The following is a 25,387-nucleotide window of genomic DNA, read 5'->3' as shown; positions in this document are numbered from 1 at the left end:
TATTTTTCAGTCTTTGCTTTTTGTGGTTTTGTTTTTTTTTTCTTCTTTCTGAAGTGTGAGCACAAGATTCAGAGAGGAGGTAGTTCATGGGAAGAAATTAATTGTCCCTCTGTTAGTCCTTTGGGGAATCTTTTCAATGCTCAGTACAACTGGAGACTTGCCTTGATTTCTCTGTGAGTCCTGTCTGCTCTGAGGAACCTCGCCATTTAGAGAGAAATCCACATTCAGCTGCAGCTGGGGGAGTCCCAGGCAGCTGGACAAGACAAGAGAGGGATGTAAAGGACCTAGAAATTGCCTCAGAGAAACTAAGGCATCTGTGTAGGCAATCTGCAGTGTACACCAATAGATGTAACTGAGCTTGGAAGACCTGTAGACTTGAGAGCTAAGCCTGCTAGCTGTCCTATAATGAAACAAGCTGGCCACCTTGATCTCACTCCCTGGAAATAACGAGTCTGGAAAGTTGGTAAAAGCTAGTTGTGGGAAGTGATGGGAACTTTTGCCTCATAAAGCAGTGGGGAAAAGCTGAGCAAACATGTCGGGATTTCACCAGGTGAAAGAAGAAGAGAGGAGGCCTGTGATATTTGCAGAATTAAAAAATGTTTGTTTCACTAGTTGGGATGTAGAAGTTTCATATACCACATTGGGTCACAATCTGGTGAGACTTTATGCAGGGATAGATGGGCAGGTACAGTGCGACAGGAAGCAGGCCATGTAGCTCAGCTGCTTGTCAATATATCTAGAAGTCAAACCCTTTCTTTCAATATTTATTTCCAGGTCCAATTTTGATTACTGGCACTATGCCATTGATTTAACACATCACTAGGTCAAGTCAACTGTGGACATCATCCTATGCTGTGTTTAGGATGAGAATCTACATATACATTTGCCTCCAATTAAGCTGTTTGTTCTGTGAAAACAACTCAGAAAAATAAGTTGTTTTGAGCCTATCCAAACCAACGGAAGTTTTCCTATTTCTTCAACAGGATCTTCAGACCACAATATCATTTTCTAGCTGAATGGTAATGGAAGTGTTAGTGGTTTGATCTTACTAGAAAAAGTAAGATCACTGTACTAGAAAAAGTACAGTGCTGTTTTTTTGCTGTCTTATGAAAATTATAAGGTAGGTGACAGCAGAAGATGTATTAAAAAATATTCAAATGTTGATAAAAGTGTTGATGAATTTTGGATCCTGTAAGAACTTCCCTGAAAGGTAAAAAGCACGTTTCTTGCATTTTCATTACCTTGGCACCTCCTTAAATGAATCAGGTATGTCACTCTGCAGAGTGTGGTGTTACATTAATTATAGTATGCCATACAGCATTTAATGAGAGCAAGCCCATTAAATCAAATTCAGAAAAAAATCTAAAAGTCAAATTAATTCTGCTTCTTAAAAAGTTTGTATAATATGTAGAATTTCCATTTCTTAGGCTATTTCTATCATTGCCACCTTTTCCTAAAATTTTTACATGTGTTTCTATATAGTAAGTCGTTACACGATATATTTATAAATGTTCTTTAGTTGCCAGTTCTCATTTTTATTTTCTAACAATTTTAGGATATTCCTCTGTAGCTGTTCTTTCCAATTATACTGTTGTAAAATCTCATATATAGATCAAGAATCTTCACGGGTTAAATAAATCTCTGTATGTAAAGATCTTCTTTTTTTTCTGGCCATGCAACAGCGTAGTCCCTTCACTTGGCACTCATATCATATTCCAATAGTGGCATATGTAGACATATCTCTGTCTACATATGCACTGGATGCTGATTTATAAAAAAAGTGTTTTAAAATAAATCTACTCAGATGTAAGTGTTAAGGAGCTCATCAGAACTCTGAATTTGTACTGTATTTATTAATAGCTTACTGATTTCCCAGGGTGTCCAGACTGAAAATAAATATTGTATGGTGTCGTGGCTGGAAATTAGAGTAAAACTTATCTGCTTTTTTTAGTAGGCTTTTTTTTTTTTCTTCTTTGCAGTACACTTCACCATTGCAGTAGATTCTTTAGAGTATACTCATTTTACTTGACTGTAATAGAATAAGGGATGCATCTCCTCTAGTAAGTAGCTAATATTAAACTGTTCAATTTGGTAGACAATTATTTGAATTGTGCAAGCATTTACAAATCTCAGCCGGGGTACTGTAGAAGCAAATTGTATTTGGAAAATGTGTAATTCACAGAAGTGTTATAGTACTTAGGAATACTGTACAGTACCATAAAATAATACAAGGACAAGATATTATTAATTTGCATACAGTTCTATTAAAACTAGAATTTTTACTCAGGTATCGCAAGACCCTGAGCTCTTGCTCTAAGGGGTTCTCTCCTCTTAGAGCTTGCAATCAAAGAGTAATTAAAAAACACAACAGTGTAACACAGTCTAGTAAGAAAGAGGGAACTTGAATTGATCTCACTGTTATCATAATTAGGAAGCACAACAAAGGACCAGTTTACAGGAAAACATTAAGGCACATATAAGTAGGATAGAAGAATATACAGTGGTGCAGATTGCAAAATTTGACAGGTGGCTGTAGCACAAGTTCTTTGGAAGGACCCTCTCATACTAAGCATTTCAATAGCAAGCAATAGAATTAGTAGATTAGGGCTAGACCGTGATGGGTCCTACAAAACGAATACTGGTAGGATTATAATTCATATGATTAAAAAAAAACCAAGAATAAGAGGTGTCTCAAGAAAGGAGATGAAATAAAAATATTAACGTAGAAAGTTTGGCTTTGCTGAAACATTGGCGTGGTGCAAGACTCTGTTGCCAAAGCTAGGAAAAAAAAAATTACTGGGCGAGAACAATTAACCATATTAAGCTTACACTGGTGATTACACATCCACAGTGAGTTGTCAGAAAGACAGGCTGAGTTATTAGCTTGGCTAAAATGATTCATGCCTAGAGTCAAAATGTGGATTTGTAAATGATGAGCATGAAGTTGTTAAGTGCACGGAGGGAGTACTTATTCAGAGATAAGGGGCAGAAGAAGCTAAGGGAACCAAACTGAGGGTTTGACAGAACACCCTGTCTACCTTGGAGTGCTGGAGTGGAATGAGGTTGCCTCCAAACGTCTTTCTGCTATAGAGGACGGAGAAGAATTAGGAGAGAATGGAGATCCTGAAGCCAACAAATGTGAAATTTCCAGAAATGACGTTGTACTTGTGCCAAGAACAACTGGCAGACCACGAACGAGAAGCCTGCAGTGCTAGAACTGTAAGCTTCAGTTAAGAAGTCACTAGAGACAATGGTGAAAATAGTTCAGTTGAACTCAATTGCCAGAAACTGAACTGGGGAAGGCCTGAGATGTAATTAAAAAAAACAGCTCTAGACAGTGTGCTTAGAGGTGCCATGTGCAACATACCTGGAGTATCCGACATCATTAGTTAGGTGTACTCGCTAAGTAGAGGCCATGTTACTAAATAATTCTAAAAGAAAGAGCTCTTCCATGTTTCAAGTATAAATCCTGCAAGAAATAGCTGCAGTTAGTTATGGGAGAAGACTGGTAGTATAGGATGAATTAGTTGAAAGAAATTAAAATGCATGTAAAGAAAACTGAGCAGATGATTTGGAAAAAAACAAACCCAACCCAAACCAAAAACCCCACTGATGCAAAGGTGCATAGTGAAAAGAAAGAAAAATAACACAGATGTTGAAAATTAACAGGTAGAAATAATTGATAGAGTTCAGAAAAAATACATTTTAAAATCAACAGGAAGAGCTATGTTTGCATTGCACTGATTTTGAAGAGAGAAATATGCTGCTTATATTTCTATCAATTCCTTGTATGTGAATGTTGGCCATAATTTTAGGTATTTTGCCTTATTGATCAAAATTATGTTCACCTGCTCCATAATGAATCTTATTCCAAGAGAGATGGGAAGAGAAAAATCTGTAGAAGTAGCAGAAATACGGACAGGATATAATCAAGGTTATTTGTGTGGGGAAGAGAAACAGACAGATAAGAAAAAGGTTAATAAAAAAGAGAGAGAGAGTGATGAAAGGAGGTGCAAAAGACCGGGAGATGGAATAGGGAAGGATCGTGATGGACAGAGAAGATATTAAATGAGGAAAGCTGATGAAAACTTACACTTGTGAGGTGAGAAGAAGGAGAAAGCCAAAGAAAAGGCATGAGCAACTGAAGGCAAGCTAAAACGAGGAGGAAAATCACAATATATTTAATCGTTTATCACTGGAAAGAAATTGGTGGCTTCTGGTATGATTTAGTACATCTTCCATAACATCCTGAAAGTTCTCAGTGAGAAAGGAGACCCACTATATTAGGCACTAAATAGCTATAAGGACTGATTTTAACACTTTTTTCCTGCTAGGCTTTTTTTGAGTGAAATCAACCCCTTCCCACAAGTATCTTTTTTTGATCACAAATTCTAGCTCTAAGTTTACATTTGCCTTTTTCTTTTATGAATATTATTTTTTTCACCAGAAGAAGATGATTAAAAAGAATTTACTTTGTTCTGGATTATTTGTTCACTCTCCAACTCTCACTTTATGAACCCATGCTCCTATATTAGAAAGTTCTTCTGCTGATCATTACTGGAATGAGTGATCTTTCTATGCAGAAACACAGTGAAGCTACCTTTCATCTTTTCTTTCTAAAATGGTATCAAGAAGCTGCTGTCAGTATGGGTTCAGTTTGCTTCAGTCCTGTTAATTCCATCTTCATTGCCTGTGGTAGAAGATAAATTTTTATTTCCTTATTAAGACTAGAAGTCTTTTGGAAATCACCAGATTTGTTTTAATGTGGTCTGTATCTCAGATACAAAGGTAACATTTTAGAGCTAACTTCAGGATAGAAGACTGAAGGGGTAGATCTGAATGATGAAATGAAACTTGGGAGTACTTGGAACATTGCAAGACAACAAAACAAAATCAAATATTTTAAGTTCTAATTGGAATGCACCCAAACCCAGCAAAATGTTTCAGTCAGGAGCAAAGGGTGAGAAATGCTTTGGGAAGTTCCAGCAAAAGCTGAGATTTGATTAAAACTAATCTTGAAGTTCCCCCACCCACATGTGTCACTTGATATTCAAAAATACTCACAGAAAACAGAAACTGTATGGAAGATTTTAGTTTCAGCTGCATTTCCTAGCCTAACTTGCAGGACCAAGAAGAAATGACAGAAGTTACTCTCATTGATTCTCTTAGAAAGTGGGAATCTTCTGAAAGGCTGCAGCGTAAGGAAAGATGCATTTCTTAAAAGGTTGTCCTTTAAAAGCTGAAGCAGTACAACCTGTTGGTCGTGGGTTTTTTTAATTTCTGCTTAAAGCTCTCCATTTATTCAAAAGAGTGAATGTCTTGTTATGCTTTGGAAACACATAATAAAATATGTTCCTCACTGGAAAGATGTTAAGGTCCCCATAATTAGATGAAGAACAGTAAGAGGGAGGAAACAGTGTTATGCCCATTTTTCTGAGGTGCAGTTTTTAAGCTTTTGGATACTTCTACCCCTTAGACTTCAAAAGGTAAATAGATACAAAAGGCAGGTTTAAATAAAGAACTCTATTTTCAAAATGTAAATTAGATGTTTCAAAGTCTTCATATATTCCAGCTGAAGTATGTTGTCTAATTCATATGAAACTCTGCACTGTAGACCTACTGAAATGCAGAAAACAATGCCAAGTTTTATGAATCTTAAATCCAGTATCTTTGCTAATACCCTTCCTGTCATCTAGTAGTTAGGATGTGACATGAGAACTGGACTGAGAGCTAAGACCATGGAATTAATATTAATTTTAGCTTACATAAATTATCTTTTTTATTATTATTATCTGAGGAGTTTAAGACTTTTAAAAAAAGGGAAAAAAAAGGAAAGCAAAAAAATCTGTGAAATTGTAGAATATTGTAAGCGAGTCACCAAAAACTGCAGGAAAAAGCAAACCCACACAAAATGATGTATAGAAGTAGATACAATACTAACATAAAATTCAGAACCCCATCTTAGGTCCCTGATTACTGAAAGAGAGGGATGAATGTAAGAGATTTGATGTACAAAGAAACTGCAATGTTTAGATATAGCTTGAATATGGAGGTTTACAGAGCTGGTTAAGTAAAACAGTGAGACTGAGCTGAGGATGTTTGTCTTGTCTTAACAGCTGAGAATGTGGAGAAGGTTTTTGGAAGAAAGGCTTAAAGTTCTGTCTGTGTTGTTTTTAAAGCTGATGGCTAGACACTATGAGAAAATACAGAAACAGGGTGTTCATTAGGAAGGCAGAGGGAAGGTCCAGGCAAAAAAATTGTGAAAGGCCAAGGCTAGTAGGGCAGAGCTACAATAACAGCATTTTTATGTGAGATGTCCCTTAGCGGTAGGTGATACAAGGGAAAAAGAAGCAGAATCATTGAGTCTAAGACTTAGTTGAAGTTGGAAGGGATCTCTGGAGGTCACTTAGTCCAAGCTCCTGGTCGAAACAGGGAGTACATTACAGACAGATAAGCTTGCTCAGGCCTTGCCCAGTGGGGTTTTTGTTGCACACAATCTCTCTGGGCAGCTGTTTGAGTGCTTAACCACCCTCCCTATGGCCAGGTGTGAAACTCTAGAGGACCACGTTTGATGTTGGAGAATGGTACAACCATTTTATTTAAAATGGTTGATTTCAGCCTTAGGATAAAGTGCCAGAAGTTGCCAGTGAATGAGGTTTCAGAACTGGCCCTAAAGTATGGCACAGAAAGAGTTGAGACTTTTCTAAAAAACTTCTGTGAGCTCTAGGGATAAGAGAACTTCTAATTTATTTACATTGGTACGTAGACAGTTAATGCTTGTGATTTTGCAGATGCTATCCCTTTCAGTGGTTGACCTATCCATATTTATGACCCAGGTTTTTGTCCCTGTCTGTCTGAAATGTTCATGGTCAGATATCTTTCCCGATGATCAAAATATTCTGGGGAATCAGAGCCAGAATTAAAAAGAATGATTTAGTTTAGCCAGAATGCCTTCAATAGTGGGTGTTCTGTTTGGAGGTTCTTTTTGGCTTTCAAAATATAAGATGAAATGCTTTATAGTGTGCAACCATCACCCAAAACCAAAGTCAATAAAAATACTGTTGATTTTCTTGAAAATAGAGTTAGGCTGACACTTTGCGGTTTTGAAAATTCTCCCCATAGGTGTCAACTGAAACTACTCAGAATATTGACTGTGATGGAAAAAAATGCATAAGTAATAATATTTGAGACTGAGAGTTACATTGCACAACCTAGTAATGCCATGTACTTGTGTAGGCACTGGATCAACTCAGTTTTCTCACCTCTGTGCCAAACACAGTGTGACACCCTGCTCAAGGCAAGGCGTAATGACTTTATTATCAGAGCTACTTTTGTGCCAGGGGGCCACAAAATCATGAAACAGTAGCATGAATGTCACAAGTGCACAACAAGCATGCAAAGCATGTAGCAGGCTCACAGCTAAACAGCATTCTGGATGTTTATTCAACTGCTAAGTAAAATTTATAATATAAGAAGTAGATTTCAGGCCCTAGAAGAGACTTGCGCCTGGTGTAAATTTAAATTACCTGCTGGAGTGTGCATTAGTTCCTTACAAGTTTGTGCATCTGGACTTCACTGTCAAAGGATCAGTGAGTGTAGTAGTGTTTCGACGTCAAAATCCAGTCAAGCTGATGTTTGGATGCAGCTAAGGTGGGTACTTGGTTTCAGGAACTGGATAGTTTTCATCTGTTTCTTAGTCTAGAATTAACTTCAAGGCCTGTCTTTCATTTCCAAATAGTGTAGTGCTTCTGACTTTGCTGCTGCCCACACAACTGTCATTTCTCCTGCATTTTTGCTGAAATAGCGACCTTCTCTCTGGTCAACCACCAAACTAACATCATGGTAGGGTCACTGAAGGCTCACTAAAAAGAAATCTTGTCTAAAGACAGGAAGAGCCAAAGGCCAATTTAAATGTGACATTGTTCTGAAGTCACCATGGAAGAATTCCACCTCCTGTAGGAACAACTGACATCATCACTTGCATTGAACAAAGGGGTTTCCCCGGGTTTTATCTCTGTGCAGTTAGTAGGTGTGGCCAGCTAAAGGAGGTGAGATTTGATTCAGTTCTTTGTGAAAAAGTTCAGTCTTTTGCAGCAAGGATTTCCATGCCTTGACTCAGTGTATATAGGAGCATGCCCTTTGTTTCACATTACATTCCAGTCACTCTGAAAGTGGTGAGTTTGAATAGAAAATATGAAGGCACATAATATGGTATTCTGGAGAAAAAAATCAGGAAGGAAAGAAGCCATCACAAGCTTTAGAGATCTGGTTGGATTTATGCTATCATGTACATGAAAATAAGTATATTTATGATGGGAAACACTGAAGATGATAAAAGTGAAACCCCATTACTGGAAACGTTTTACAGAGTAGAACTGTCCTTGAGATGTTAATTCATAAAGCTGAACAATACCTTCAGTGAGCTCAATGAGCAGTAGATACTGCTGTATATAAAAGATCCTTATTTTGAGTCAAAGTTGAAGAACAAAGGCACAGTTGTGTCTGGTCAGACTGGTCAGCTGGCATGTCCAATGGTACCTGAGAGCAGATGCCTAGGGGGGAATCAGAAGGTAAGGTAAGAATATAGTGTAACTTTTCCAGAATCTTCTTCTGGCCTTCAATAATGTGTAGCTCATGGACTTCCATTGCTAAAGGATTTCCTATTTAGTGACCCTTTATGGATTTTTCTAGTTGCTTATTGAGCCCATGCAGCACCTTTTTACATACACACTTGTGCAGCAAGGATTTCCAAAGTTTAGCTCGATGTATAAAGGACCACTTCCTTTGTTCCAGCCTGCTCTGTGCAGGTTTTATCTAATGCCCCTTAGCTCTGGCATTGGAAAAGAGACTAGGGACAGCCATTGCCCATTCACTTTTCCTATGGCACCTAGTTTAATAGATCTCTAAACATATCCTTTGTCAGTCATCTTTTTTGCATAATGGAGTCTTCTAAGTCCATGTCTTACAGAGCCACATGTGATATGTGTACCTCTGAATTATTCTCAAGCTCCAAAGCTTCCAGTTGAACAGGTGGTTTGGAAGGAAGATTTGAGATCTGTTTTTCCCCTCAGAAAATACTGATTAATTTTAAATAATATATTGTTTTCATTGAAAATTATTAATTTGGTGGTAAAAACATTAAAGGTTTAACAATACTCATTTTCATTTTTCTTCATCCCACTGCTTCCCATAAGCTGGTTTAGAAAGAAGATATTTTTCTTTACTTGAAAGATCAACTTTATTTTTATACTGGAAACAGTTTATCCAGAAAAATACAGGCACTCCTCTGGGAAAAAAGGTCCAAAATCAAACTCCTCTCTGTGGTTGTTTTCATTCTCAGTGGCTGAAGCGCAGATCCTTGGAGGGCAGAAGTGAAGGTAAAAGGCAGACTTTCAGAAAAAGGAAAGCAAGCATTCACTTGTAACTAGACTTGACCCATCTACTCTTCATGTTTTTTTCTTCTGCCATTTGATCTCTAGAGAGTGGAAGATAGTAAGGCTTGGAGCTGTGATGTGCAAGCAAGAAGGGGACTGGGAGGAATGGTGAGGTAAGTGAGGGACAAAGATTAAGGGGAAGGATAAAAGGGGAGTTGAATAAATATGTATGGCAGAAACAGGGTAATCTTGCTTTCACATATGCAGAAAACCTGTACTTTGGCTGTTGTATTGAGTAATGATTCATCACTGCAACACAATAAGGAAAGCAAATTTACACTTTCTTTCTCGTTTCACATGGGCAGAGGAAAACAGCTTCTCGATTTTAAGATTTAGCATCAATGTTTTCAGTAGAGAATCAAGTATGGATTGAAGGTGCCAGACTGCCAAGTACACCAGAAGGTACACAGAGACCGAAATCCTCTGTGTAACCACAGAAAGGCTCAGAGGCAGCAGCCTGTAGACTGTAGACTTCCCAAACATCAACATACAGTAGTCTTGTTCTAAGGTGATCCTTCCTTCCCTTTCTCCCTCCCTCCTTCCCCAGTACTAGAAATGGTTGAATGACCTCCTCCATGTCAGCAACTTGTTGAAAACCTTTCAGACTTAGGGGCAAGGGATACAGGTCTGTTGATTTCAGTGAATGTTGCACTTGATGGACTGGAGCTAGCTGACAGTCACTTTTTGGTTTCCAATAGAACATAAACTACATTGAGGTTTTCTGAACACAGAGACATGTAGTAGTTTGATTTGATTCAGCAAAACCAACCCTTTTAATGAACATTCTATTCTGAATTCCTCTTATGGTCAGAGAAGCTCTAAATGTGCAGCACGGACAGGCTGTCATAGCTCCTGTTCCTCAAAAGTTGGTGCTTTGTCTTGTTCTGTTTCCTGATGAACTGCAGAAAACATTATTTCATGTCACTTGTGTTCTAAAATAATCCCCACTGTCAGAATGAATAAATCAAGAGGTCTGCTTGTTTCAGACAGCATCCTGCTGCTACGTAGACTGTCCACTGAAATGTCAAATGGAAACACTTTTCTTCTGTAGGATCACTCCCATAGGTGCCAGTGAAGGAGGCTTCAGCAGGGAAAGGATGGAAGATCCAGTGGGACAGCTGCTAGCTACCTGCTGTGTGAAGTTTTTTGCCCTTGAGCTTCTTGGGATTGGTATTTCAACTAGTATAACCTATTGCCATCAGGACTAGCACCAGCTCTGCTGCTCAGCTGTGAGTTGTAACAACACATGTAACAGAGATAACAGTCTTGGGAAAGTCCAAGCAGCAACTACCCACCACAGGGGATGTGTATCCCAATACCTACAGCTTCCGCTAGCCCTCCTCCTTCTTACATCCCTTCTGCTGAAAAAGACAACACACAAAGAGACATGGAGAAAAGTTAACTTGCTCATCTCTTTATATTGCTTCTCTGTTTCCTGTATTGAAGGGGCCAACATATTTGCTTAATATAGCTGCTAGCCTTTTGCAAATGCATTTGTCATAATCCTGATGACCCCACTATGTGGAATGAAGGTGAATCTGGTGAAGATGTTTAGATTCATGCACTGTGTTTGCGAACTTCTTCAAGTTTGGAAAATCTGCTGTTGTTCTTTAGCTTTGGCTTTTCGATCGTGTTTTCTGGGCAGTAAATCTCTGGAAACACTACCAGAAAAAGGGATCTTGTGGTTCACCTGCCTGATCTATTTATTGAAAGCAGGTTTGCTCTAGTAGATTTTGACTTTGGTATTTTTTTCCTACTGTGATATTTTATGTTCAGGCCTTTAGAAAACCTGGTGGCGTTAAGCCACTGCCATCCCATTGTTCTGTGGTGCTTCCGATTTGCATGGAAAATTATTCATGTTAATAACTCTCCATTGTTCATGTCTTATCTTCCTAAGTCATGTCAGAGAGCTACACAGTACAAGCCCTCCTGACAAAAGGCTTCTTTACACTTAAAGGCATGAAGGGATTTGCCTGAAGTGAATTCAGATGAATTAAAGGTTTTAGAGACTTAAGTAAAATCATGCAGAATTCTTAAGATTTTCTTAATTTCTCCTCAGGTCACGTTGTCCACCTGTGCCTCTGCTAGCAGTCTTTGACCCAAATACTTCTTCCTATGCTACTGCCAAGCCTTATTGTGTTTCAAAGGGAGACTGACTATCATTTTGCATGGTGATGGAAGACATTCAGCTCACAGTGGGATGGAAAGGTACTTTTTCAGCTGTGGTGGAGTTAGTATATTGATTACATATATCACTTGAATTTAGCAAACAATATTTGCCTACCCTTGCATTCGCTGCAAAGGGGTATGCCTGTTCCTAAAAACTGTGAGGATAATTGCTGGTCAAGTAAAGTTATCGAGGCCTTTAGATTCATTGCCATTTTTCCCCATTTGTATACATAAGGTAATGTTCTGGATAAAAAAAATAATGGGTTTTAGAATTTAGGTTCATGAGCATGTTTTCTTAATCTTCAAAAACTGCTAACCTGCTCATATTACAAGAAAAAGTTGATGTTTGATGGATGTAATCCAAACTACAGAACTAATACTAATATAAGATGCAGTGACTTGTATGTAACTGCAGAAAATTGTGAAAACATGTTAAAAAAACATTAAAGCATCTTTTCAGTTGCTGTTTAAAACCACTCTTGTTTCTCAGTTTTTAAGCACTATCACTCAGCGCTGGTTTTGCTTCCTAATGTTGATTTGCTTTAAGCTGAGCTTTTGTTTCACAAACTTTGTGAAACACACCTGTTTAAACACTTTGGCAATATGGAGCAAACCTGAAAATGCCTCGGTATCTATTATTTCATAACTGAAACCCAGTCAGGTTTCTTTTGTATTTTAGTATGATATTGTAAGCCACACAGGAAACCTACCTTCATTTCTATAGTGACTTATTCTAGAATATTTGTTCAGATATTATCAAGTATATTATATATTAAAATTACTCAGTGTTGGCACCACTCCTAAAGACAAGCCCATGTACATGCATTATAGCTCTATTCGGATATTAAAAGAGTATAAAATGAGTTTCATTTTCTGACAGATGACAAATAAAGTAACCATCAAAGCAAGTGGAATAATAATCAAATGAAAAAAGTCATTTTTTCATGTGAAATTTCCTGAAATGTCTTCTCTCTTTGTTTACAAAAAGATAGGTCAAGTGAATCTTGTATGACAAATGGCGTTCCTTTTCCTACTGAAGTCAATGACTGAGCTACATTAGTTCACTGACAGCATAAGCTGTTCCTGTTAAGCAGTATGTGCCTTCATGGACTTCAGTGTAAATCTGCATTACCCTACCCAGGTCTAACTAGAGTTTGACTATTGCATTCCCTCCTGGTGGGTTTGACTTTTCCTGAACAAAGTACAGCTGTCTACAATGAAGAGACAAAAATATTTTTGCTTACAGAACCAGATTCAAAGACATGAGTAAATGAAACATACTTAGTAATTCTACTAATAAGCTGAACATTCAGCCCGTGTTATCAGCATTGCCAGATGGATTTCAGTGGAAATATGCTGCTTTTTCACAAGTAGTGCTCTGGAAGACTACACAGTTTTATCAGGTTAAGGGGGAGTTTAGACATAAGGAGGGCTGAAAACTTTCTGGTCTCAGAGACAAACACATCCCCTTTCTTTGCACCCTTCTCCACATTCCAGTTTCCCTCAGAATTTGTATAATGGCATTTTTCAGAAACCTTTTCACAGTATTACCCAAACCTCAAAAGACTCATTAAAAAGCCTTACCTTGAAGGAAGGTCCTTTTTTGAATTAGTAACTGGTTTGAAGATGAAAAGCAAAGGTGGAAGCTACTGATCATTTTTCACAATTAAAGGAAGTCACAAGAGGAAGGTAGGCACAAGAGTCTGTGCCAGGTCCAGCATTGTCCAACACATTCACAAATGGGCTGGAGAAGATGGTGGATAGCCAAAGTGCCTGATGATAAAAGTTGTTTCAATAGTCCAAAACAAAAGCTGCCTGAGAAAGTAGCACAGGGATCTTACATTATCAACTGACTGGGCAGTAAAATGGCACAGAAAATATAATGCTGATAAAATACAAAAGAGTGCATATGGGAAAAATACAGCCCTAATAAATGCAAACAGTCCTGAATGAGCACTTGTCACTCAAGAAAGAGATCTTGGAGTCACTATAAATATTAACATAAAAACACCAGCTTAACATTCAGGGATGGGGTGTGTCCCTGGCTCATAAACTTGACCTGCTTGTTGCCAGAAACTGGAAGATATAAAAGGAAAAGGAACCCCATTCTGTACTCACCCTGTTTCTCATAGGTATCCATTACTTGCCACTGTTGAGAGAAGATGTGGAGCTATATGGATCCTTGCTAAGACCTGGAACAGCTTTTCTTCTATTCTTATGTAGAATTAATGGTTTGAGAGAGTAGATCTAACCTGGAGTCACAAAGGAAAGTGAAACTATTGAGAAGTATACAATTGTATACACTATTAAGAAGAACCAATGTGTCAAGTCCCAGACAAAAGACCAAAGGATCAGAACAAAAAAAAAGCCTCAGAAGAGACCACAATGAGACCCTGAATTAACCCTTGACAGCTTAGAAGCTTACAGGGTGTTCTGGTGCTTTAGCACAGGGGTTGACCAGGAGTCTAAAATACCACAATAAAATATCACAGAAACACCTGAAGAGCTCAGAGACAGATATGAGCATTACCTCCTGCAACTGCAAGGTGTCCAGTAGTCGCAGAAAGTGAAAGACATCAGCTTAGAGAACAGAGTGTATACAAAGAAGGTAATATCATCAGTTCTAGTAGTTCTTCCCTTAGAAGGAGACAATGGTTGAAAAGAAAACCAATGAGCTGTCAACCTCAAAGCAGACAGTACCCATCCCAGACCAGTAATTCTTATCTTCTCTGACACAACTTTACTGGTGATTGCACCTGTTGTGCTGAACAAGGCATATGGGATATTATAATGTCTGAAAATATCTTTAGTTTAATACCTTGAATTTACACCATGTGCAGCGGAGTACAGGTTTACATATCAACATTGGGTGTTAATCTGTACTTAACTGAGCCACATCAGTGGAATGCTTTGTCAGCAGTGGATACATTGCTCAGGAGACACAGTGCTCAGCAGGAGATGATGTTAGGACAGGGATTTGCAAATAGCAGGGTGTGAAGTCCTGTCATTGTTACTGCTTCCTGAGCTTGACATGATTCACATCCCCGAAGGTATTTAATTGTTGAGAGAAGTAGCAATTATACTGATCCAGGGTGTCTCAGGTGGCCATATATTTGGAGAGAAAACACATTTTTTATTATAACTAGCAGAAGGCAGGCAGACAGGCAAGAGGCAATGAGTTTGCTGCTTAACCTGAGAACAACTTAGGGGTTTACACCTACACAGTCTAAGAGGCATGTTTCTTGCCTGTAAGCATACTCTGTGCTCTGCTTCCCACTCATCTTCTGTTCTCAGCTGTGCTATGGACTACTCCCAGCCCACTGAAGTGTCCTGGACATGCAGAATCCCAGATGCACTGCAGAAATACTGCCAGACTTTCTAGGTAATCATGTGGCTTGGAAGGATCCTGTTGCCACAGTCAGACAGGCAACTGCAACAGGCCAAAATAAGGAAACCAAGTGAAAACTCTGCAAGAAAAATCAAGCAACTGACTCTGGACAATAATATTATTGTATCAAGAGTGAGCCACCAGGAAAAGTAACAGTGCAAGCCCCTCAAAGACTAACTGAACCTTCTTGGAGAAGGTAGTGAATATGTTGGACATATAAGTATTTGGATTATGTTTTTCATATGTGGTATTTAAGGGCTAATATCTTAGATTTTGGCCAAGAAAATGTAACATGGAATTAAGAACTGTAGCTTTAACTGTTTTCAAATTTTCAAACACAGGAGATCTTAAGACAACCCCATTAAGGAAAAGCTATCGGGAAAATGTCAACAAAATAAAGATCTCTGCCCAGCACTTTGGCTGTAGCCAGGCCATGATTACTGAAAACCACATTTTACAATGGGTATCATGTGATGGTGGAGGATGGGGAACGACCTCCTGGCACTGATCACTGCTGCTTCTGCAGCTGGTTCAAAGATTCCTGCTGATTTTGGGGGATCAAGACCTAACGGATCTCAACTGATGGCTGAACATCTCAATTATGTTCATCAGGTTTCAGGGGGTACATCAAAATCTGACCTCTTTCTACTCTGAATGGTTTTCATGGACCAATATATAATGGTCTGTGGGCTTCCTCCACAGAGGTGTTGTGTTCCCCTAACATTACACGTATATGCCCTGGAAGCAAGAGGTTAGGTTATTATAACATTATTTTTCCATTTGAGGACACTTTTACGTGTGCCCAGAGAGAGGAATACATGCTTAGCTTATCAGGAGAACACATTTGGATATTTTCACTCACACTCAGCAATGGACTATTCTTAGTAACTAGTAATATGCATGTGCCTTGCAGCATGCTTTTTGATAGCCTTGTTTCTATTCTTTAGGGATGTAGTATTTTACCATATTTCCAAAGAATCTGGCTTTAAAAGAAAATGTCTCACTCTTTTTTTAACATGGCAGTTTCTCACAGTGAAAAATAAATAGAGGTGCTGCTAAGACCAATTTCTTTCTTATATACAGATTGGAAGTAAATGTGTCAGGTTGATCTGGAAAGGCAGATATGTGCATAATATGTGCAAGGCAAAGTAGTACAAATTCAGGGTTAAAACTGCCTGCTATGAATGTTAAAAGAAATTATGTAATTTTTAACTACTTAGTGAAATCAGAATTTTCAAGGCCTATTATTTTCTGTATCTCTATTTTCTAAATGCTTAAACCAAACACCCCACAGCAGTCCCAGTATCTGCACTTCATTCGCAATCCATCATGAGTTTTAAGGTGGATTAATTTATTTTAAAGCCTGAAGTACATGCAAACAAAATTAGCTGCTGGCAGGTTTAGAGACACAGAAGTGCAGTAATTTGGTACATGGTTGCCATGGCAGCTAACCTACCTCTAAATTATCCTACATGCTTTTCTCAGCCATTCTCTAGCATTGTTCCTCCTGTCTGAATTGTTAGGTTTTTGGGTTTGTTGGTGTTATTTTTTTTTTTTTTTTTTAAGACCTGTCTTTTGCAAAGCCCTTCTTTGGGCCATTTTGGCCTCATCTGCTGGCTCAGCCCTTACATTGTGGTGTAGTCTATATTTTGTTGATATCCAGTAATGGAAAGGGGAAGCAAGAGGAGTACAAGGCAGAATTATGGTCTTCCAGCTACCCTGCCTGTTGAGAGCAGCTTCCTGAAAGCTAATTTTTTCTGAAGTAAACCACAGTGGTAAATTCCTTCATTTTCAGGACTTAAAGCTCGCTCAAATATCATTGATTTTGACAAAGTTACTGTAGATTCAGAGTGACATAATAAAAGCCAAATTTGGCCTTAAGACATTGAATTTATCAAATGATGAATGAATTCTGCTCTGAGACTACATGGCAGTAAATCAATCTCTTCTATCCAGAGAACAGGTCTTGAAATGCTTTGGCAATGTTTATTACCAAATAGAAATATTAAAAGAATGGGCAAGGAGTCCTGCAAGCTCTTTCCCTTCCATTCATCTCCCCCTCAGCACAGTTACAAAACAAGCCTGGTGCCATTTATGAATTTTAAGGTTTCATTATCTATTTCTGGCAAAACAGTTCCTTTCTGTCAAAATGCTCTGTTTCAGAGTAAAACCATTCCACTGGCTATTTCTGACCAATCATTCTTTTTATCTCCCGTCTTGCCATCTCTGAGAACTAAGTTGTGATGCTGCTTCACAGGAACCCAGCCCAGGTCTTATCAGTTCCTGACAGAACATGGATAGCTGACATGCCTTCTGCCTATGGCTGAATGTTAGCTCAGGGTTTAGAGAAAGTGAGATCAGAAGATAAGAAGTAGAGAGTATTTACTTACTTATTTTTAACATAGTAAGCTCAACGTACTGTCAACGCAGAAGTTCTGTCTAATTTTTAAGAAGGTTCAGTTTCATTATCAGTTTGGCTGGCTGTTAGTTTTCAGGCAGTTGCCTAGAAGTGGTCACTGCTGCTGAACACTAGGCATTGCCAGATACATTTGTGTGTGAAGTCAAGAAGTGGGGATTACTCAGTTTACTATCCTCATATCACAAAGAAGTAGGAAAATCCCCAGATTTGTGGGATTACAGGCCATGCTAAAGTGATCTCTTTTCAGGGATACTGACTGAAGATTATGAGATTCAGCAGGACCTTTTTGCTCTTATTTTCTGTGTTCATTTATTCAGTCCAGTCATCTCAGGATAGCTTGCTTTTTAAAATGAACTTAAAAATAATAAAACCAGTGCAGATACTAAGCACAAGGAATAAGATCTTGAGAAGTGACAATGAATAAACACTTTATGAGGATTTAGGCTTGCTGAAAACCTGCCCCCATAAATGCATTTTATGGTAGTTTATTAAACAATGGCTGAAGAACAAAAGCAATCACTTTTTTGAATAACTGGGTAAGAGACACAAGTCTGGAAACAGTATCAAGATTCCCTCTCTAGACCTGTGGATATACAAAAGATATACTATACACCATAGTAAATGTTTAAGAGAGAAGTGGATTTTCTCTCACTGCTTTTTAATCCTGGTATGTTACTCTCTTCCAGTCTGATTTTTGCTCTTTCACTGTAAAATGTTGCATGGATGCAATAGAAGTCTAATATGGGAAAGCACTGCAGGCTGAAGTAGGCATCCTGAAGAGAGTAACAAAACTTGAAATTGAAACAGAGGATCACAGTTCCCACGAGGATGTGTAACACTTCCTATTCAGAAAAATGTCAGATACTAAGTTAGATATACTTGTTTTCCATCTGTATTGCCTAATATAATAATTTCACATGAATCGCCCATGGACAGTACTTTTCAGCATTCTTTGAAAAGGCCAGAAATATTGTTACTTGCAGTTTACAGATAGGAGAACTGAGTTATGGGGAAGTGAATTGATGAGCCAAGACTTCCAGCATATTGACCACAAGGCCTTCCAGTTATCATGGACCTCTTAGCACAACACAGATCCTTGCAGTTACTAGGGATATTATTCACTTTTTGTTAGTGTTGCTGGCAACTTTCACTTTGGGGATACAATGTGTTTAGTAGCTATTATGGCAAGCCATGATTCATGCTGTTTGGACCTCAGTCATATGTTGTATGGCATGAGGATAAAGTACATTACATTCTGGAGAGCTTTACCAATGAAATATTAAAGCCAATATCTGTGATAAAGCTCACTGCTATGCTTTTCACCAGTATGGAAGGGGAAGGGAGAAGTGCAGCGCTTCAAGTTGGGTGGTTATCCTTCCAGGCCTTACAGAGAGACTGCTATGATGTTTTTGAGGCTGATGATGACATGATACAGCCCCGCAAACTCTGTGGAGCCTCAGGGAGGGAAAGGTTCAGGAATGCTTTAAGTGCAAAATCAGTGTTTCTCTAGGGTTCCCCTGAAATTTAAGCACCTGTGGTGATGACATGGCTGTTTCGAGGTAAGAGTTTTTCATCATTCTAGGTAGTTAAACTGGTGGCTTAATCTCTGTTGGCTTTCAAGCATGTCATTGGCTTCTGTGGGAACAGCATCAGTTTTTGAAGATGTGGCAATAAAATCACAAGCCACAGCTGAGGTGTCTGGTCCTGATCCCTGTCTCTGTATGGACAGGTCTGACTCCACAGGGAGTGAGTTGTCACTCCCCAGCTTTTTACAGGGATTGTTCTCTGAATAAATTCGTTCTTGGGTCAGACAGGTGTTGAGGGTTGCTTAAGCAAAGGGGAACAGAGGTGCTGTTAAGGGTAGCGTGAGGACGTGTGACCACCTCTTTGGCAACAGCAGATGTTTGACTGCAACTGGAGGTTATGAAATTGTTCCCTTAGAGTTTGCTTCTACTGGCAACCACTACCGCTACGTAAGAATCCCCCCATCACTAATCTATCCCTTGGAGAGTTAATCCACCCGTTATTTCATACCTGGCTTTGCTGCTTGTTGACTTAAACATGTTTTCCATCTTTCACCCTTCCACTGCCTATTTTGAGCTGCAGATGCCCCTGACCTGCCTAGTCCTACCGAGGTGTGCCCAAGAAATGACATCTTGGCATCACTTTTTATAAACATCTCACACTGATGCATGTATAAATGCACAGGCAACCTGATGGTGGTCACACAGGAGCATCCTTCTCTGTTTTGCATTTGAGCCTCTAAGGATTTCAGGCTTTTTGGGCACTGATACTCCGCTGGTTAATGGGAGAGACCTTATGTAGTAGTATCCTGCCCCTGCTTATTTGAACTCTGTGTATCCCTTAAGTCCTTCCCTGTATCCCCTATCTCATTAACTCTTTGGAGAAAATTTCCTTCACTAACCACCAAATCCCTCATCACCATACCTCCCTAAAACACATCCCTGTGGCTAGAGGGATGTGGCTTTATCATGTCACGTTTTAGGAAGCAAAGCATGGAGGTGGAAGTATTGAGCATGGCTTTGAAGCCACGCCTGCCAAGGCTCAGCAATGAGCATCATTCCCTGCTTGAGGAGGAAGGCTAGACCAGGCAATCTCTGGTGCTGTCAACCAGTACGATCCTGCTATGTTTGCTTCCAACTATTTGCTTTCTCCTCTCTGTTTGCTTCAGTTAGGACATGAATGTCCTTTGTGTCCCTGTCTGCCTGCAGCGTGGTTGGAATGACAGGGCAGAACACTGCTGCAGCGTGCCATGCCAAGGCACAGGCAGCTGTGCGAGGCTCTGCTCCCGGCACAGCCGGAGCCTCACACGCCTGCATCCTGCATCCCTCTTCCGCCCGACGCGTGGGGACTGCCACGCCAGAGTGGCACGGGCTGGCAAGCGGGAGGCTGTGACAAGCAGCCCTGGCGCCCAAGGCCAGGGTGCGTCCTGCCAGGGCCCGTTCGAGGCCGAAACAACCCAGGGTTAGGGATGGTAGAGGCGGGCGGGCAGCACCTGCCCGCTCCCGCACCGCAGCCTTGCCCTCCCTGGGCCCACCGACGGCGGGTGGTCCATGCCGCGGAGCCTCCCGCGGGAGCCGCCGCGGTGGCCGATGCTGATGCTGATACCGATGCCGACCCCGCTGCGGTCGCGGCCGGCGCTTATCCACCGGAACGCCCGCCGGGTGCCGTCGGCCGCGGCAGGTGGGGCAGGTCGGCGGCGCGGGGGCCGCTGGGATGCGTAGTTCGACGGGGCGCGCGGCGAACGCACGGCGCGGCGGCGCGGACTACAAGCCCCAGGGCGGCCCGCGGGGGCCGTGCCCGCGCGCGGGGGCGGTGGCGGTAGGTGGTTCCTGGTGGCGCGGCCCCGCGGCTCGCGCCGCTCCCGGGGGCGGCCGAGCGGAAGCCCGCCCCCAGCCGCCCGGCATCCAGGAGCGAGACAGCCACGGCCAGGGAGGGAGGGATGCGCCTCGCCCTGTCCGACAGCGGCGAGCAGAAGCCGCCCTTAATTAGCAATTAGCTCGTCCCCAGTCATCCACTCCCCCCCTTCCCCTCCGGCAAGCACTGTCCCATGCACGCCGACCCGCCGCCGGCAGCAGCGGCCGACGGCTTCTCCCGCGGTGCTGGCGTGCGGGTCGCTTAAGCCATGGGGAATGGGATGAACAAGGTAACGCGGTGGTGGCCGTGCGCGAGTGCATGTGCTTGGGCCCGGCGCGGCGGTGCCCGGGCTGGCGGTCCCTCCCCGCCTCGGGGCGGGAGGGATGCCGCGGCGCCTCCGCCTTTGTCTCGCCCGTGCGCGGCGGGCAGCCGCTCCCGAAACAAAGGCCTGGGCAGCAGAGGCTTTTCCCTTTCGACTTCGGGGGTCCCCCGCCTCGGGGCGAGGGCGGAGGGACGGGGAGCGCGGCCGCGCCGCTCCCTCGAGGCGCGCCTCCTCCTCCTCCTCCCCCCGCTCCCCGGCCGCAGCACGGGCGGGTGGCGGGAGGGGGGCCCTGGTTTCGGTGGTGCGCGCCCGGGCTTCCCCTCCCCGGGCAAAGGGAGTTCCCAGCGGTCGCTGACGGCCGCAGTGCCCCCCGGCGCCGAGCTTCAGTGTCCCTTGTGTGTCCCCCCGCCCTGGGGGGCGGCCTGGGGCAAAGCCCGCACCCCCCGACCCGCGGCGGGACCCGGGGCTTTGGACTCTCAGCGAGCGCGGGGCTTGCTCCGTTCCCAGGGCGCGGAGCAGCCCGTGGATACGGGCTGTCGCTGTAGGGCTGGGCCCGGTGCCAGTGGGACAGGAAAGCGCGCGGCCCCAGTGGAGATCGCAGCGAGGAAGGAAGATGGATCTGTTTTGCGAAGGGTGTTGGCCTTTTGGCAGTGGGGGCTTATTGTGTGCCTGATTCCCCTGGCATGTCATGGTCGTTATCAAGGGACAACTGTGATTTTTCTCAGTATCTCCACCTCTGTTTTAAACCCAGGTTTGAAAGTGTGGTGGTAACTAGCCTTTTATATATAGCTTACTATGAGGAACAGGAGCTGAGTAATCTCTTCTCTCTTACATCCTGCTTTGAGTGCTTTGGGAGTAGCTTTGCCGCGTGCATGGCCTACGACAGAGCGGAGGAGAACAGCTAGAAATAGCTGCTCACATGTTGTCCCGGTCAGACATCCTTGCCCCTGGAAGTCAGATTGGTGAACGTCCAGAGTGCTTAGTGTGCCACCGGGAAGGTGAAGCCTTTTCATCCTATAGGTAGAGACATGGAAATAGGAACTTTAGGCAGAGGAAAGATCTGGCTGGTGAGGAATTGAGTTACTGGGTACGAGGTAGAACCTTCTTTGGTCTTTCTCTCCATTTTTGCTTTTGAAGTCTGGGGATGACATTGTGATATGTAGCCACTCGTTGCAGTCATCTTCTAGGAGTGGCCAGTTAGGAAGAAACACAGCTAGAATGACTCCTTTTAGGCTTCTGGTATGTTTGTAGTATTTTTCTATGAATGTTTGAAATTATCAAAATATTTAGAGGGACAGGATATGGGATGCTAAAATTGCAATCTGGAGAGAAAAAAAATAATCAAAAGGACAAGTCTTGGCCATTTGAAGCTGCATTAGATCTTGCTGTGGTACCATGTTGCATAGGAATTGGCAATCTGTGACTGGCCAATTTGGTAATTTTAATTCTGTTAAATGTTGCCCTGGCATGTACCAGCCAGAGCTTTCAGGAGAAGCATAATACTATTTGGATTTTTCTCGCTTTTCTGATCACTGTATCCAAGAGGATGAGACATTCAGCATTTGGGAGGAACTGGCTCCTTTAAGGAGGCTGTAACCATGCTGGATCCTGGCCATAAGGGTTTATTTTTTTAGGGGTCTCGCGTATGGGTCTGCTACTTGCCACCTTCAGAATGTGCCTCTGGATCATCTATTCATTTTGATCTCATGAATCAGCAAATGCTGGAGGGGCAAGGGGAGGCATGGAGTCATTAGCACAGATGCTGGGGGGTATTTGCTTGACTCAGCTTAGTCAGTCAATACAAATTGCTTTAGTTTCCAACTGAAATGTTTTTTTTGTGGTTAAGCTATATACGGATGGTAGGAGAAAATAATCAGCTTATTCAATTGTGGATTATTTCATTTAAGGAATCTCTTTGTACTGATGCCAAGGGAAGAGGATTAATGGTGACCTGTGATGGGTGTGGTAAGGAAGAGCTCCAGAGACTGCTACAGCCTGTGTGGATGCTTTTGGAGCCTTTCTCAGTGGCATGGTTCCCTCCTTATTTTTCTGTCTCCTGATACTGATATATTTCATAGCAAATAGCAGTCTCACCTGACTTTGTGGCCATTAGGGCTGATCAAGGGCTGGAGGTCTGGCATTCTTTTTAGATGGTGTTTGTCTTTTGTTGCTAGTTTTCTCTGTAATATTAGCCCTGCGTAGTTTTTTTCCCTTCAGTCCACCCAAGCCTTCTGACTTTTCCCAAATTAAATTGAAAGCATTGGTTTACACATGCCCTTCTTATTCTGCTCAGAGAAGGAGAATTGGCTAGTGAATGTGCATTGACTTGGCTACTATTAATTTTCAGTACTTTACTTTTTTTTTTTTCTTACATCTCTTAAGTCAGAATGATTAATGGGGTCTGACTTGGACCCCAGGAAATTTTCTGGGTGGCCTGATTTGTCTTCATGCTTAATGTCTAACGTTGACTTGTATTCAAAGTTCAAGTTGAAGTCTGTGGTTGAAAAACTACGAAGATGTTTTCCAGGAGCTGAAGTCTAGCAGCTGAGATGGTGACAAGATTTCATTATTGGTGAACAGGATATGCTTAGTGAAGAGTTTTTCCTGGGTTTTAGTTGTTGCTCATCCCTGTTACAGTTAACTGCCGGTTATTCGTGTAAACCCTTCAGAAGGTTTGAGTGCTGTCTCTACAAAAAGGGCAGATAAGCCCTGTTCATTGTAGGAGTGGATTTATGAGAAATTTAAACCAGTGTGGCTACTTAGAGCTGATGTAACCACTTTTATGGAAGTCAGAGAAGCTATGCCAGTTCACGTCAGCAGCAAATATCCCTCGCTGATGCGTGCAACTCTCCTGTGGTCCTGGAGAAAGGTAGGCTTGTCTGTTCCTTTTAGCAGAGCCTGGCCATCTCTGAGAAAGGCCCATGAACTTCTCTGGAAGTTTGTCAGTATTAATGCATCTAGAAGAAGCAAGGAGTTAGATGCTTTGTTACAAGCATTTGTCTGTATAGGAAACAGCAGTGAAGCAGCCCTTTAAGCCATTTTCCTGAAGGGTGTATTATCAGAGAGGACTGATGAGAAGCATTAGCAACTGAAGCAACCATTGTCTATTGCAGGGCTCTGCAAGGTAGAGAATGTGAGCTGCTCTCACATGCGAGGTACAAATGAAGACAGGCATTGGTGTCCTTGTCCCTTGCTTGTGAATTCTTCTACATCTGTTATTTAGTCTGTGGTCATTTTCTCAATGTTTCGGATGATGTTTCAGATGATGTAAAGAGGCTACTGTTTTTATTCATAAAGCAGTGGTTGAAAAGTTCACAAAAACAACCACCTTATTTTTCTACTCTTCTGACTCCCACCCGTTCTCTCTCACACGCCCCTAGCAGCCATCGGCCTTCATTTTGCACAGCCCAGAGTTGCAGTTACTGAAGGCAGTGTGAGATGACACAGCTGAAGGTTCCCAGCCATAGTCGAGTGCTGAAGTATTAGTCAGCATGACACGAAGATTCACTTCTTTCCAGGTAGCTTTCACCCATAGTAATGTTTCTTGCTTCTAGAATGACTAGGACAACAGGGGTAACATCTGTCCTTGGTTGCAGGGTGTCCTAATTTCCTATCTAGTGTATAAGATTGCTTCATGGTGCACAAATGCAGACTTCTGGATTTTTCCTCCTTTGCCAACAAGAAACCTCATTTCTGCAACCCCCCGGTGTTTCGTGGTACCTTCAATTTCTAATGTCTAAGCTTAATGACTGTGACTGGAAATTAAGCTTTTATCGTCTCTTGAGAGTGCACATTTGATGCAGAAATAGTGTCCTAGAGTCTAAAATGCTATAGTCTACAGTAGTGAGGGTGTGATTGGAGATTTGTGCTGCAGATAGGAAATACTAGGCAGCTGTTTAAAAATATCAGCAAGGGTTTTTGATTTTTTTATTTGTTACGCTGAAGTTGGTGATCTGGTTGGTGACATTCATTCATAACTTGACTCCCTTTCGCTTTAGAACATGATTTTGTTTCAAGAATTTGGCCTCTTTTGCAATGACTCTTCTGTACTGTCCTCTCTGTAGCAGGTACAGGCTTCTATTTACTAGCCTGGGATGGTAGCCTTGGAGCTGCACTTCTAGCAGAGTCATCAAGTGTACTTAAATTATTGAATTGTCCCTTGAAACCATGAGTCTTGTGAGTGTGGAAAGGGACCACAGGATGTTGTAAAGGTTCTTTTCCCTACTCGATACTCTGGCATTGGAAACTGCCCTGAGGATTTTTGCTGCCTTTGTAAG

The 25,387-nt window shown here is 41.7% G+C and overlaps 1 protein-coding gene and 1 long non-coding RNA gene across 3 annotated transcripts in view; both read left to right on the top strand.

Annotated features, from left to right (window-relative positions):
* The window catches only part of LOC108504111, a 24,903-nt gene extending 14,097 nt beyond the window's left edge, over nucleotides 1–10,806 (top strand). Inside the window, exons 3-4 of the long non-coding RNA XR_001876999.1 lie at nucleotides 9,480–9,547; nucleotides 10,486–10,806. This is a non-coding gene — a long non-coding RNA (uncharacterized LOC108504111). The remainder of the gene's footprint in view (nucleotides 1–9,479; nucleotides 9,548–10,485) is intronic.
* Nucleotides 10,807–20,795: 9,989 nt separating this feature from the next.
* Nucleotides 20,796–25,387, top strand: part of DUSP22 (dual specificity phosphatase 22) — a 43,510-nt gene continuing 38,918 nt past the window's right edge. Inside the window, exon 1 of one of the 2 annotated variants that reach the window (XM_017828736.1) lies at nucleotides 20,796–21,077. In XM_017828736.1, coding sequence (XP_017684225.1) covers nucleotides 21,057–21,077 — 21 coding nt within the window. In that variant the 5' untranslated portion in view covers nucleotides 20,796–21,056. Of the gene's footprint in view, nucleotides 21,078–23,877; nucleotides 23,980–25,387 lie in introns of those variants that run through there. The other variant, XM_017828737.1, reaches the window with a different exon arrangement.

Source organism: Lepidothrix coronata, unplaced genomic scaffold (assembly GCF_001604755.1).
Source record: "Lepidothrix coronata isolate B3197 unplaced genomic scaffold, Lepidothrix_coronata-1.0 Scaffold152, whole genome shotgun sequence".
Taxonomy (NCBI): Eukaryota; Metazoa; Chordata; class Aves; order Passeriformes; family Pipridae; genus Lepidothrix; species Lepidothrix coronata.
This window is presented reverse-complemented; position numbering and strand designations above follow the sequence as displayed.